Source organism: Gigantopelta aegis, chromosome 9, assembly GCF_016097555.1.
Source record: "Gigantopelta aegis isolate Gae_Host chromosome 9, Gae_host_genome, whole genome shotgun sequence".
Classification (NCBI taxonomy): Eukaryota; Metazoa; Mollusca; class Gastropoda; order Neomphalida; family Peltospiridae; genus Gigantopelta; species Gigantopelta aegis.
In genome coordinates, this window is record NC_054707.1 from 24,445,043 (window position 1) to 24,460,159 (window position 15,117).

Sequence of the window (15,117 nt, forward strand, 5' to 3'; positions counted from 1 at the left end):
TTGAAGAGTATATATATATATACACACACACATACACAATTTCTTACTGAAATGTTCCGCTAGACTTACATGACAAATCTCGTGCGAAAAGTTCTAGTCTAGGGATTAATAAAATAGCCTCGGTTCATTCGCTATCAACAACTAAAACCTCTGTAAAGACAAACATGGGGCTAAATGATGAGACATATAACACTTATATTATTATTATTATTAGTAGTAGTACTTTAATATTAATTTTGTTAAATGTTTTACTCATTTGTAGTTTGTTGTAAAATTTTGTCAAATATTTCAAAAACAATGTTTTCTATTGTAAAATAAGTTGGTTTTTTTGACAAATAAATTATTGTTATTGTTATAAGAAATCTATTCAATTTAGGCTCGTTTTCATGCGTATATAAAGAAAACAGGTATGGAACGGGTATTAAATGCAAAATTGGCTACATTCGTAAGGTCTAACCCGCTGACCACAACTATCATTTTAGACGCACAAACGCATTAGTCTCCTGCCGCATCCGTCTAAAAACACATATTGACCAATCATCTGTCTATTCAGTAACATGCCTTTCGAAATGGCCTCTCCAGCTGAATAGAACTGTGAAAACAGACCCGACCATTATAAATGACTAACATGTAAATGTTTCACCACTTCCCAATTCTTAACATTTCCATTATGGTGGAGGTGGTGGATGGGACGGCCAAGGGAAATGAATTAAAAATGGGGCAGACCTTCCCGTCTACTCTCCTCCGACATAAATACCAGATTAACCAGACATATTTTATTGTCAATATTCTACTTTTTACGTAATCATTTGTAGAAACCCTTTTTAACCCTTTGTATAAACACTTTTTAACTTCCTTGTAAATAAAGTTTATTTAACCATTAATTAGTATTTTTTATCTAATCATTTTTATAAACGTTTTTAATTATTATTATTATTATTTTTGTTTAATTTTTTTTAATTTTTTTTACTAACACTCTCCCCACCCCTCTCGTTGTGAGCACAGTTTCTGGCCCTAGTCAGAAATCGTGCTCGCAACGAGCGTACTTGAACATTAAATTGATATAAGCACGTTAATTCCCGACATCTGACCTGACAGTCATTTGTGGGCATACATACATACATACATACATACACATACAAATGTTTCAACACAAATAATTTCCAGCTGCTCATCTTTGAAACAAAGACTAGGCATGTGTAATTAATGACATTTCTAAATAGATAAAATTAAAAAATATAAATTATTGCATTCATTGTACTATGCCTAATAATAATAATTAAAACAAACAATTGTGAAATAAGAAAGATTTATATCGTAATAGTATATTGTACATAATGTTTTAAATAAAGTTTATTATGTTTTAAAATGTATTAATAAATTACATTTAATCTTTGTTATTTTTCGTAGAGTAAAGTATAAATAAATTAATTAATAAAAGAAATCGTCAGTGGATCGCAGGAACGCATCGCAGGTAGGCGCACACGAGACGCATCCGTCTGCGTTGAGTCTACGTTTTTTAACGCAGACGCATGCGTTAAAAAACGTTCGTCTGCGCCGAGCATAAGGCATTTGTTTTAGCACTATGCCCTTCAAGCTGCGTAAAAGTGCCAATTTTACGCAAATCAAAATGTAAACATTTACAGTTTAATAAATCAAACAAAAATAAAAATAACTGGACCTTTAACCACGTCAAATGTGTTCTTCGACACCCCTAAAAACACCCCAACAACAACAACAAACAACAAAAAAACAAAACAACAACAAACAAACAAACAAAAACACAATAAAAGAACAACAGAAAAAAAGAACAATAATGCATTACACGTTTTATTAAAGCGACATGTTGGATGCTATATTTTGTTATACACGAGGACATTCGTAAACCAATTTAATTTGTTTGTGGTACATTAGTACAAATTTATTTGAAAATGCTACGAAGTAATAATTCAAAGGTTTTATGGGTTCGAATGATTACCACGTGGCATTTTCAAATAAATTTGTATTAATGTACCACAAACAAATATATATACATGTGTATATATATATATATATATATATATATATATATATATATATATATATATATATATATATATATATATATCTTTACTTTTACTCTTTTTTTTTCATCAGAAGGTTCAACAGTTCGCCCAGCTGACGAAATCGATGGCGACGTACACGAATATCACGCTTAACGTATACGATTACACAAGCTGTGACGAACACTAATAGACAGCGACAGATATACGAACACGCAGTGACGTACTGGCGCCCACCAGCTACATGTTGCGACAGATGCCATGTTACATGTACGCACGGATGTAGGAAGGTGCCAAAAAGTGTAGGGAGGGGCACACACACACACACACACACACACACACACACACACACACACACATATATATAAATACATGTATAAATATATATAATCCACCGCCGCTACTACAAAGTGGGGGACATGCCCCCTTGCCCCCTCCTCCGCTTCCTACGCCAGTACATGTACGTCAACAGTAACCCGACACAACAGGAGTCATATCGAATTGAGTTTATTCCGGTGAAAGCCAGAAAGCACAAACGAAAGCTGTCCACTAAAAAGAAGTGTATGAAACAGTGTATATATTGAATATATTTCTGATTATTTGACAAATGTATTTGTATTGGATAGTCTTTTAAAATTGTTTAATTTGCACACATCAGCAAGAATGGCTATAACTTAGTTCTATGAGATTTCTAACCCTTTGTTAATAAATGACTTTGTGGGCGAAAACGTAAATTAAAATGTGTTTATTTGTTTATTTTAAATTTTCAAAATCTACTTCCCTTTAGGAAGATTTATGACATATTTGTAAAACACCAAACCAAACAATTTACATACCCCTCCCCCAACCTGACATCCCCCCCATTCCCTTGTCGATGATAATTGAGTCACTAATACAGTACATGATTCCTGGCGAACTTCATGGCTTATCCCCTCTCCACCCTGACACAAACCCCATTCCCTTGTAAATGATAATATAGTAATTATAGTACATGGTTCCTGGTGAACTTCATTGTTAGCATCCCTTCCACCCTGACACAAACCCCATTCCCTTGTAGATGATAATATAGTAATTATAGTACATGGTTCCTGGTGAACTTCATTGTTAGCCTCCCCTCCACCCTGACACAAACCCTATTCCCTTGTAGATGATAATATAGTAATTATAGTACATGGTTCCTGGTGAACTTCATTGTTAGCATCCCCTCCACCCTGACACAAACCCCATTCCCTTGTAGATGATAATATAGTAATTATAGTACATGGTTCCTGGTGAACTTCATTGTTGAATGGATAGCAGTGATAACGAGTCAGAAATATAGTTCCTAGTTCCTGGCGACCTTCATTGCTGAATGGATAGCATTGACAATGAGTCAATAATATACTACATGGTTCCTGGCCAACTTCATTGCTTAATGGATGGCATTGACAATGAGTCAGGAATATAGTTGAACGATATACCTGACTCATTATTACTGGTTCCTGGCGAACTTCATTGCTGAATTGATGGCATTGACAATGAGTCAGTATTATAGTTCATGGTTGCTGGTGGATTTCATAGCTGAGTGGATGGCATTGATAAGAGGCAGTTTGGGACCAGGGCATTCCCCGGTTAGGTCATCTAGATGGGTCGCCCAAACACCGACACCACCGAGTCCCTTAGACACAGCCCAGCGAACCTACGGAAGAAAGGAATATTAAACTGGATCAGCAGGAACCTGTAAACAAAGGACGTTTATAGAAGGTTCTTTACGTTAACCCTTTTGTTTTCGAATTCAAACTGTTTAATTACGCACAACTAAATTAAAGATGTGTAGAATGGTTGTGGAAATAAAGTTTTCAAGTTCTTTATTGCTTTAAATTGTTTAGCTTACTAGCTTTATAGTAATACAGCATGTGCAATTATTGTAGTAATAGAGCAGGTATAATTAAATAAATTTACAATACTGGATAATGGTGGGGAGCGCTTTAGCGCTTCCAAAGCAATACATTAATACATTAAAATACATTATATGGATAGAAAAATAAAATAAAATAAACCATACATAATTCATATATGCATAGAAATTGCATTAAATATAAAGACCTTAAAACGATTTAACTTTCACTCCACCCACCGAACAAAAATATGAAATGTGCCCCTGTTAATTTATTGGTGCCCGTTTGTGTTGAGTTGGTTAAGACCCTATACTCCTAATTTAATTTTTTTTTCAAAACATTTCAGACTAAGTTCAGCCCAGAAACTATTTTTTAATAAGTATGAAGGGCTCAAGGGGATAGGATTTGTTTGCGATTAATTCATTCATTCATTAAAATTAATTGATTTGTTTGTTTATTTATTGGGGGAGGTATGCTAAACACTGTTGAACAGTATATATAAATTTTATTTACCTTTTCTGCAACACTTTTCTCGTTGGCGTAAGAAACCCATGTCTTTCCTTTGTACAGGTAAGGAACCCCGGAAGTTGAATCCCACACCGAGACGGCGCCAAGTTTTAAAGCTGCGCAGCTCTGGTAATAAAAGAAAACACATTCATTATCAATGATTGACAAATCCAACTTAAGGTTCAAGTACACTGTCTGGACACACGCCTCAGTCCATGGTCAGTGGATCTGTGATATTAACTGAAGTATCCTGAGTTTGGCGGCCATTGTAAGATGTTTTCGACTAATAAAGCCTTTTTGGCAACTAAAACTACATATTGAATACATTTTCTTGTTTAGAATACCAGTATCTGTATATCCAGTGTATTTGCGACCGTATGATAATGTTTGTAGTAGGCAGTTTTCATTTTACTTAGTGATATATACATTTTTCCAATGTTTAAAAATGTTTAGAAGATAAAATCCGGTTTAGATAACTACAAGCATTAGAACGACAACAAACACCTTTGTTATACGGACACTGATATTCTAAACAAGAAACTATCGTTTATATGTAATTTTAGTAATCAAAATTGCTTCCTATATAGTAACCATGGTTACAATTACAGCAAACTCGAGATAGTGCCTTTAAAACTCTACACCAAATTGTTTACTCCCTTTGGGCTAGAGTCGGTGTAAATGGAATGCAAGTCCATAGGACTCCATCTTCTAGGAATACAAGTCCTAAAACGTAAACAAAACATAGAAATACACCAGTTTTGAAAGTCTGGGTAGTACTACTGTTCATAGAAAATGGAGATCTGATAGGACTATTTTTAATAGGAACTGAAGTCCTACGGACACCGGTGTAATTCTGGAATATTAATCCAGCACCTATACTAGCATACAGTGCGATGGCTTAACCAATGTGAAATGAAGGAAGGAAATGTGTTATTTAACGGCGCACTCAACACATTTTATTTATGGTTATATGTCGTCAGACATGTGGTTAAGGACCACACAGATATTGAAAGTGAAAAACCCGATGTCGCCACTTCATGGGCTACTCTTTACGATTAGCAGCAAGTGATCTTTTACATGCACCATCCCACAGACAGGATAACACATACCACGGCCTTTGATATACTAGTCGTGGTGCACTGGCTGGAACGAGAAATAGCCCAATGGGCCCACCGCCGGGATCACTTCCAAGCTGACTCTCGAAGGATGCAGATGTGCTGTGAGAACGTGCTGATGTCTCTCCCCCACCCCCCCCCCCCTGGGGGCTGTGCTGCGTGTACTTGGTCCTTTGTCCAAGTACCGCATCGCACAACGAATGGAAGAAGGAGGAGGCGACCTAAGACTACCCGGGGGGGGGGGGGGCGCTAACCTGGCGGCTCAACCGCCAGAGGCGGTCCCTCCTGTTCCGAAGAGGACGAGACCGACAGGGTCGGTTCCGGGGGATCCAAAGCCGGTGGCTCAACCACCGGTGGCGGGTCCTTCTGCGTCGCCGCCCCCATCTACTCGACCGAAGCACTCGCCAGTGGCGGCCCCTCTTGCTTTAGTTCCAACGCAGATGGACACCGGGCATGTGGTCATTAATGACCGGGCATGTGGTCATTAATGACCCGCCTGCGAGCCCACCAGCGCCTCCGGTTGTTGTTGCCCCAGCGGCGGTCCAGCGGGAGCCCAAGAGGAGGAAGATGTCAGCGGCTCCCATACCGAAGACATCCGACCGAACCGAGTGGACTCTCGTCTGTGACAAGCTGCCAGCGAAGTACATACAGGCAGTAGAGGGCGACTTCACCTGTAACACGCAAATCAGGGGTCCGTGGAGCGACAAACTTTGGCGCCAACTTCCAACTGGACAAGGGAAGTACCAGATACAGGGGACCAAAAGCTCAGACAAGCTCTACGTGACCGCGGAACGGGACGGACTGTTCAGGCAGGGACTCCTTAATCCAGTCATGGATAATACGACTTTACATCGTATTCTCAAGCTGGTGCTTCAAGACATTTACCAAGGAGTCGTAGAACGGAACAAAGATTACCTGACTGGAGCACTCCCCAACTTCAGACCTGAGCAGTCCATCACCTCGCCATGAGTCCCGAGGCGCAACCTTATCTAGGACAGGTAACCTCCTTTTTGGGCTTAGTTTGACTTTAAAATAATTTGGCCGAGCTTCAAAATTCGTATATTTTTTTTTTTTTTTATAAATAGTCCAACACACTTCATTTTGGCGCCCGTTCAATAGCTCAAATCACCTTAAAACCTTTTAGGCCGAGCAGTCAAAATTACTTTTGCATTTAATTTCTTAGTCCGGACATGATTGGGATGCAGTTATTCTCCGTAGAACCAAGGAATCGAACTTCAGCCAATTACAGCATGGCCTTTACTTGGTGTCTACTAGTCGGTCCGCGCAGTCGCTGGACCTTTACTAAATGGGATCCCCAGTCTGGAGCTCCACGCGGCAAGACGTGTTTGTTTCGCTTGTGCACACTGCACGTGCTTTCGTGTGCTCGACTTGGGGGTCCTTCATTTCGTAGTTTTTGTCAGCGAAATGAAGTTTTCTACTGGGATGTATGCGGCCATTGGAACTGATTGAACGCCGGAACGCTTCTCGTTTCGACAGCCTGCACCACCAGATTGGATTCTTTTTTTAGCGAGATTCCTTGCCTCCACGTCATTTCTCCGTCTGACTGTCGACTTGGTTTTTTCGTGACTTGTATGACGGCCATTCTGCAGAACGCCACGGTTGTTCGCGTTTAGTCTCTACATGTCCGAGCCTGTCCTAGCAGCACTGGAAGATTGACCGCCCCACTCTAAGAAGAAATAGGAAGCGGGGTCGGCCCCTACTACTCTTTTTCTAGACTTTACCTTGCTTTATAGTGATACCATCTCGTATCCTCCGGAGTCGGGCCCGTCCGCACCACTATACCAACCCATGACGACTAGACTATACCCTAGTCTGATACTCTCTCTCGTTCAGACGGATCCGGCTTCTCAAGATCTGTATTTCAGCACAGCACTACACCTTCAACGTCTATTGACTGTCAATCTAGGGGTTTTCTTGACCGGATGCAACCCATCTCGTCCCTTTAAGCTGTGCACCCAAACGGCCTTAACGAGGCCACTCACGTGGACATATCGATCAGACTTTAAACTTTTAGATCTGCTTTCAAAATTTTATGTCGAAATTACTTCTTTTAAAAAAAAAATATTATTAAATAGTCCGATCCTCTCTTCTTTCTCTTATTTAATTTTGGACTGTCCTTCTAAAATGCTCCAAATTATATAAATATTCGGCCGAGCAGTCAATTCTTTTTATTTTTGGCTTGTAACCTTTTTCTTTTTCTTTTATTTATTCTATTAACTTTTTTACTAATTGATATTTTCAAAATTCTGCCCATTTTACCCCCCCCCCCCCCCCCCCCCCCCCCGTCCATCCCGAGTCAGGCCACCAATCTTATCCGAGGTCGGACTCGGGATGGGCGTGTTCGAAACCCTAGTGGTATATGGGCACGTTAAACTAGTTATCATCATCATTACTAAATGGCTTTATTCCAAATTCCGTCCACTTTAAACTTACTTACATTCAATGTGCATATAACTCTTCATACTTACATTCAATGTACATGTAACTCTTCATACTTACATTCAATGTGCATGTAACTCTTCATACTTACATTCAATGTAAATGTAACTCTTCATACTTACATTCAATGTGCATGTAACTCTTCATACTTACATTCAATATGCATGTAACTCTTCATACTTACATTCAATGTAAATGTAACTCTTCATACTTACATTCAATGTGCATGTAACTCTTCATACTTACATTCAATGTGCATGTAACTCTTCATACTTACATTCAATGTACGTGTAACTCTTCATACTTACATTCAATGTGCATGTAACTCTTCATACTTACATTCATTGTACGTGTAACTCTTCATACTTACATTCAGTGTATGTGTAACTCTTCATACTTACATTCAGTGTACGTGTAACTCTTCATACTTACATTCAATGTATGTGAACTCTTCATACTTACATTCAATGTACATGTAACTCTTCATACTTACATTCAATGTTCTGTAACTCTTCATACTTACATTCAGTGTACGTGTAACTCATGTAACTCTTCATACTTACATTCAATGTACGTGTAACTCTTCATACTTACATTCAGTGTACGTGTAACTCTTCATACTTACATCGGTGTACGTGTAAACTCCTCTGAGTCGCCTGACCGGACCCGGATCGCCTTTTGCGACCGCCGGGGCGTGAAGTCCATGTTGTTTCGCATTGGCCAGGGTGTAAGACCGCCCGTATGTTGGAATACCAACCAAGGTTTTTTCTGGAGCTAGACCCAGTGCCAGATACACCTTCACAAGGCCAGACTGAAATAATATGATCAGATTATATATATATATATATATATATATATATATATATATTAATTGCACAGCGATAAGATGATGGATTGAGCAGTTGGTAGTGAGTTCCTGATCGGGTCAGTGGAACGACACCAATAGAGCACATTGATTTATTAACCATCGTCTATTGGATGTCAAACATTTGGTAATTTTGACATTTTAGTCTTAGAGAGGAAACCCGCTACATTTTTCCATTAGTAGCAAGGAATCATTTATATGCACCATCCCACAAACAGGATAACACATACCACGGCCTTTGATATACCAGTCATAATGCACTGGCTGGAACGAGAAATAGCCCAATGGGTCTACCGACAGGGTTCGATCCTAGTCCGACTGCACATCAGGCTATGGCTTTAGCACTGGGCTACGTCCCACTAAAAGGAACAGTCAAACACTATCTTGAGGTACTTACTGTTGAATAATATGGACTCTCTCCTTTAGGAGCCACTAGTGCGCTGTTGTAGCCGGTGATGTTGTCCACGTTTGGTATGTACATGTGGAAATCGTAAGCCATTATTGTAGCAAAGTCGATATTTCTTAAAGATAAGAAAAACGCCCAGCATAAGTACATGCATGCAAATGGATCAATCTAATTAAAATTAGCTCCACCAGTAGAGCTAATTTTAATCAGATTGACAAATGGATATATCCATCCAACCATCCATCCACATAAACACATGCACGCATGCACACACACACACAGAGAGAGACAGAGACAGACACTCACACACACACATACACGCACACACACCCACCCACCTACACACACACACACACACACAAACACACACACACACATACATGCACATATACATATATAATACCCTTATATTTACAAACACATTACAAATTATATATTCTCACATTAATTATGCAAAAATTATATGTAATATTTATTAATTTATACTTATTTATTAAAATAAATATAAACAAATCGTGAAATATGGTCCTTGGAAATTTGAGAAATGCACCAAGAGGTGACAAAACAAGTAAGCTTTAAAGTTTTCACAAGAAATTTTTTTACCCACTTGTTAAGTATGGTGTAGTCGTATAAGGTGGATGCTTGGTATTTGTTGTTACCCAAAGCCATCGAAATCAGAAGAAGGTCCGCGCTACGGAGTTTGGCATCACGAGAAGACATGTCTCGAAATATCTGCAGTCATAGAAATGAGAGCAGGTCAACTTGCCCCTAAACCAAATTGTCCCCTATCAACTCGCCCCAGCAGTCGCCCCACACTGTTTAGTCAACCCATATCATCACCGTTTTATTAATTAAAGATAATTATAGTGTAAGCAATAATGTGCATTAAATATTGTTGAATATCAATCTGATTAAAATTAGCTCAGCTGGTCTACCAGTAGATCTAACAGCACTGCGTGGACTCCCATGTCCAGATGACATTTCGTCTGTAAATAATAATTTAAATATCGACCAATCACACTTCGCCTTTTATAACGTGATTTAGGAGCATAGATATTTTAAAATTAGCTGACGAGACTATGCGACCGCCGTACCGCGAAACATATCAATACGTACGGGCATAATGAAGGGGGCGGGGGGGGCGGGGGCGGCGGGGGGGGGGGGGGGGGGGTGTCTAGACAATGGCAGGCAGAGGTTTTAGGTGGTCTAGAGGTATGCTTCAAAGGAAAATTGTGAAAACTATATGTCCTCAAATGCAATTCCTGCATTCTACAAATAAAATTCAATACTTTTTAAATGCATTTTTAACGACATACATAACCCGAATATTTTGCGATGTACATGTTTTATTGTCAAACGACTGTATAGGACTTTGTATTTAAACGTTTATATTGGTTATAAGTTTCTATATGGTGAATCTTTTGGACATTATAATATACGTTTTTTAAAATTGAAATTTTAATATTTAATCTAAAAGAAGAGAGAAGAAAATCGTACCCTGAATTGTATTTAAAATATTCTAGAAACCCTTACCTGGATAAATTGCATAAATTTTGATTTTTGTGAGAGTTTGGGGAATTCCCAATCAAAATCGACACCATCAAAGTGATAATGTCGTAAAAATCCAATTGCATTGGTCGCAAATCTGAAATTGATAAGACAAAACTGTGAACAGTGAAACAAATAATTATACGTTAAAAACTGCAAACCAAGTAATATTTTAGTGATATATGTCAATAATGTTAAGAATTCGTAATAAATGTTCTGTGGGGGTTTCCATTATCCGTAATAGGCCTTCTTAGTAAAATTCTAATGGTTATAGTTTGTAATAAAAAACCGAAAGTCTTTAAATATATAATCGGGTAAATTCTGCCGGTGCCGATCTTTATCATAATCCTGACTTTCTGATACTGTATTACATAGTCTTCAATCCGAATTCCTATAGTATAAACTCCAATGTAACAGATTTGCCCAGGAATAAAATGCCTAAACAATTACTATCATAACATTCCCAGGTATGCCCCCACCACCAAAATATAAAAGTACTCTTTTTGCCTAGCTGAAGAATAATCTATTTTCTGTGCAAATCCCCCCTACCCCCTCTCCTCCGGTTATCGTTGTTTACTGCCCTATCCCTAGTTAATGGGTGGAGCCTTGATTGTGGTCATGTCCCCTCCCCTGGGCCTCGGCCCCCTCTTGTCTGCCACACTTAGATTCCCAATACCGACGTGGCACCTCCCATAAACAACGAAACTTCCTGTGAGGCGGACTCGCCCAGTATAAGAACCTCACCTCCAATTCCCCTAGGGTTAAATAAGTACATATAGACCTAGAGACATTTTAAGTTTAGATCACCCGGCCAAAATTGTGCAAAAAAAATTTTCTTTAAGAAATAGGTACTTTATATTTGGAATGCACAAATAAATATTGTAATGTCCCCTAATAATTTTGGCTTAAATTTCAAAATTGCCCCTATATTTCTGTCCCGGACCACTCCTGCTGGCTATCCAGAGGATGGGCCCGTGACAGACATGCTTGAAACCTTAGTGGTATATGAGCATGTAAATAAATATTGGAATGGAATGTGGTCATGTGGTGGGTGAAATGTCCACAAAACGGATCTTTAAAATATATTACTGACCTCTTCATTGTGTCCGTGTCTGTAACCACGCTAGGGAACCCATGCTGCAGACTCAGCAACACCTTCAGTTTGGGGTTCCATTTTTTGAAGCCCACTAGAACATCGTAGATGGCCAAGTCTCCGGGCTTTTCGGGGACGATCGTGTCGTTAGATATACTCCCGAACGCATAGATGACGTGCGTGCACAGCCGATAAGGAACTTCACTTGGCGGGAAGTATGACGTGTTGTGGTAATAGCAGACGATATTCCCGCCTCCATTTTCTGATAAATCAAAGGGTAATTTAAGGTAGCTGGGGTTAAGGTGTTTAAGAAATGAAACAGTTTGGGTTTGCTGTAACCTAACAAGATGACAAATTAGAGATGTTTGCTACCTATATTTTGTAGGGGCAGATTTAGAGCACAAAAGCCCCTCAAAACAAAAACAAACAACACGCCAAACAATAATAATAACCCTCCCAAAACAACAAACAAACAAAAAACTCCCCAAAATACCCCCCAAACCGCAACAACAAAAAACACACCAACACCCACCCCCCCCCCCCAAAAAAAAAAAAACACCTCCAGATCCGCCCTAAAACAAATGTTAAATAGCTATTAAAAGCGTTAAATCTACCCTGCTGAAAACGGTAACAGCAAAAGAAGATTCGGGTTCTTCCAAAAATGGTGATATGAAAGGAAAATAAGTGTTTATTTATTTTCTTTAACGACACCACTGGAGCACAGTAATTAATTAATCACGGCCTATTGGATGTCAAACGTGTGGTAATTATGACCAAAAGTCAACAGAGGAAACCCGCTACATATTTTCCTATTCCTAATGCACAATAATATAATCACTGGAGTTTTCCCAATAAAACCAATCAAATTTATGTCATTGCTTTATTCCGTACTTGGATATACCGGCCTCGGTGGCGTCGTGGCAGGCCATCGGTCTACAGGCTGGTAGGTACTGGGTTCGGATCCCAGTCGAGGCATGGGATTTTTAATCCAGATACCGACTCCAAACCCTGAGTGAGTGCTCCGCAAGGCTCAATGGGTAGGTGTAAACCACTTGCACCGACCAGTGATCCATAACTGGTTCAACAAAGGCCATGGTTTGTGCTATCCTGCCTGTGGGGAGCGCAAATAAAAGATCCCTTGCTGCCTGTCGTAAAAAGAGTAGCCTATGTGGCGACAGCGGGTTTCCTCTAAAAAAAATGTGTGTGGTCCTTAACCATATGTCTGACGCCATATAACCGTAAATAAAATGTGTTGAGTGCGTCGTTAAATAAAACACTTCTTTCTTTTTCCGTACTTGGATAGGAATTTGAAAACCCCCAAATATATCCTCTCTTAACGTCACTATAATCCGTAGGGGAACAGCCGTCAGACAGTAATAACGCTCATTCAGTAATTTATCAAATTAAATCTTACCTATTGATGTAGAGCAAATAGTCACCAGGCAGGTAAAGATCAATGCTCCGACGAAACACCTGTAGAAGGTGAAAAACAAAATGAAAAGACAACAGCAGATGATTTATAAATCATCGGCCGTAGGTTGTCAAACATTTGGTAATTCTGGTCTTCAGAGAAAATCGTTAAAGGGACATTCCTGAGTTTGCTGCAATTTTAAAGATGTTATCGACTAACAGAGACTTTTTGACGACTGCAATTACATATCAAATGTATTTTTCTGCATAAAATATTAGTGGCTGTATATTAAAAGTGTTTCTGATCGTTCTAATATTTGTACTAGGTTAAATTTCATTTTATTTCCTAAAAAAGATTTTTTTCGTACGTACGAAATTATTTGAAGACAAAATCCAGTTTGGGCTTCTTACAAATATTAAGACGACCAGAAACACATTAAATATACAGACACTGATATTCTAAACAAGAAAATATATTTAATATGTAAGTTTAATCGTAGAAATATTTGATTAGTCGGAAACATCTTACAATGTAGCAAACTCGGGAATGTCCCTTTAATTTTTTTCATTAGTAGCAAGCGATATTTTATTTACCCAGACAGGACAATAAGGAAGAAGGACATGGTTTATTTAACAACGCACTCAACACATTTTATTAACGGTTATATGGCGTCAGACATATGGATAAGGACCACACAGATATTGAGAGAGGAAACCCTCTGTCGCCACTTCATGGGCTGCTCTTTTTGATTAGCAGCAAGGTATTTTTTATATGCACCATCGCACAGACAAGGTAGTACATACCACGGCCTTTGATATACCAGTCGTTGTGCACTGGCTGGAACGAGAAATAGTCCAATGGGCCCACCGACGGGCATCGATCCCAGGAAGGGAAAGGGTCTTATGTATAACAAGGGGCAAGCAGACGATACCAGTGGCGGATCCAGAAAATCCATTGGGGGGGGGGGGGGGCAATGCCATGAGGTGGAATGCCAAGGGAACTCTGGTAGAGGTTTGGAGGGGGATCGTAAAAAATGAAAATTAATATATAATAAAATTATAACTGTCGCAAAATTAAGGGCCTGGCCCCCTAGATCCGCCCCTGATAACACCTTTTTAGTTACGCCCATTGTAATTGACAGTGGAAGACCGTATAGCCACAACCACACAAGGAACTTCAATGAGGATGTGAAATAGACGGAACGCATTCAAGCTGGTAGTAGTATAAAGGGGTTCCCCGCCTCCTTGATCAACAAACTCCAACAATAGAATTGTTGACATTTTTAGAGAAATAATACTTTAAAAAATATTAATCACTTATTTAGAATAAAATATCAATTTATATTCCAGGTATAAAGGATGGACTTAACTTGAAATTGTTAAATTAACTTTTCTGTAAGTATATACATGTATATTATAACCTGTTTCGTAGAATGTACGACAATGCGGTTATAACACGAGCCTAACGATAGTCACGGTATTACTATTAGTATTGTAGCATGTCCTGTCGTTGTAGTTAATAATAATAACAGAAACAAAAAAAAAACCATGTCATACACTTACTTAAAAGTTCCCATGATAAACACGAGCGTGCGCCTTCACCGCCGTTCTACCTGTCACGTTTAGATGACTAGACTTCCTGGTTTTAAACCAACTATTAAATTACCATTATTATCCCTTCTTCCTGCCTGTGACTCAGTCTGTGTAGGTCATTGGTTCACGTCTATCAACGACATGGTCTGTGTAGTTTATTTGTTCACACCTCGCACATATAGGTTGCACTATACCAATTAA

At 38.9% G+C, this 15,117-nt stretch overlaps 1 protein-coding gene across 1 annotated transcript; it reads right to left on the reverse strand.

Annotated features, from left to right (window-relative positions):
* Positions 1–1,814: 1,814 nt before the first annotated feature.
* Positions 1,815–15,030, reverse strand: LOC121381321 (acidic mammalian chitinase-like). Its single transcript, XM_041510581.1, has 9 exons — positions 14,887–15,030; positions 13,328–13,386; positions 11,914–12,175; positions 10,806–10,917; positions 9,880–10,004; positions 9,264–9,387; positions 8,627–8,812; positions 4,433–4,552; positions 1,815–3,720 (listed from the first exon to the last, which is right to left on the reverse strand). The coding sequence occupies exons 1-9, from the start codon at positions 14,898–14,900 to the stop codon at positions 3,571–3,573; spliced, it is 1,152 nt and encodes a 383-aa protein (XP_041366515.1). The 5' UTR covers positions 14,901–15,030; the 3' UTR covers positions 1,815–3,570.
* Positions 15,031–15,117: the final 87 nt, after the last annotated feature.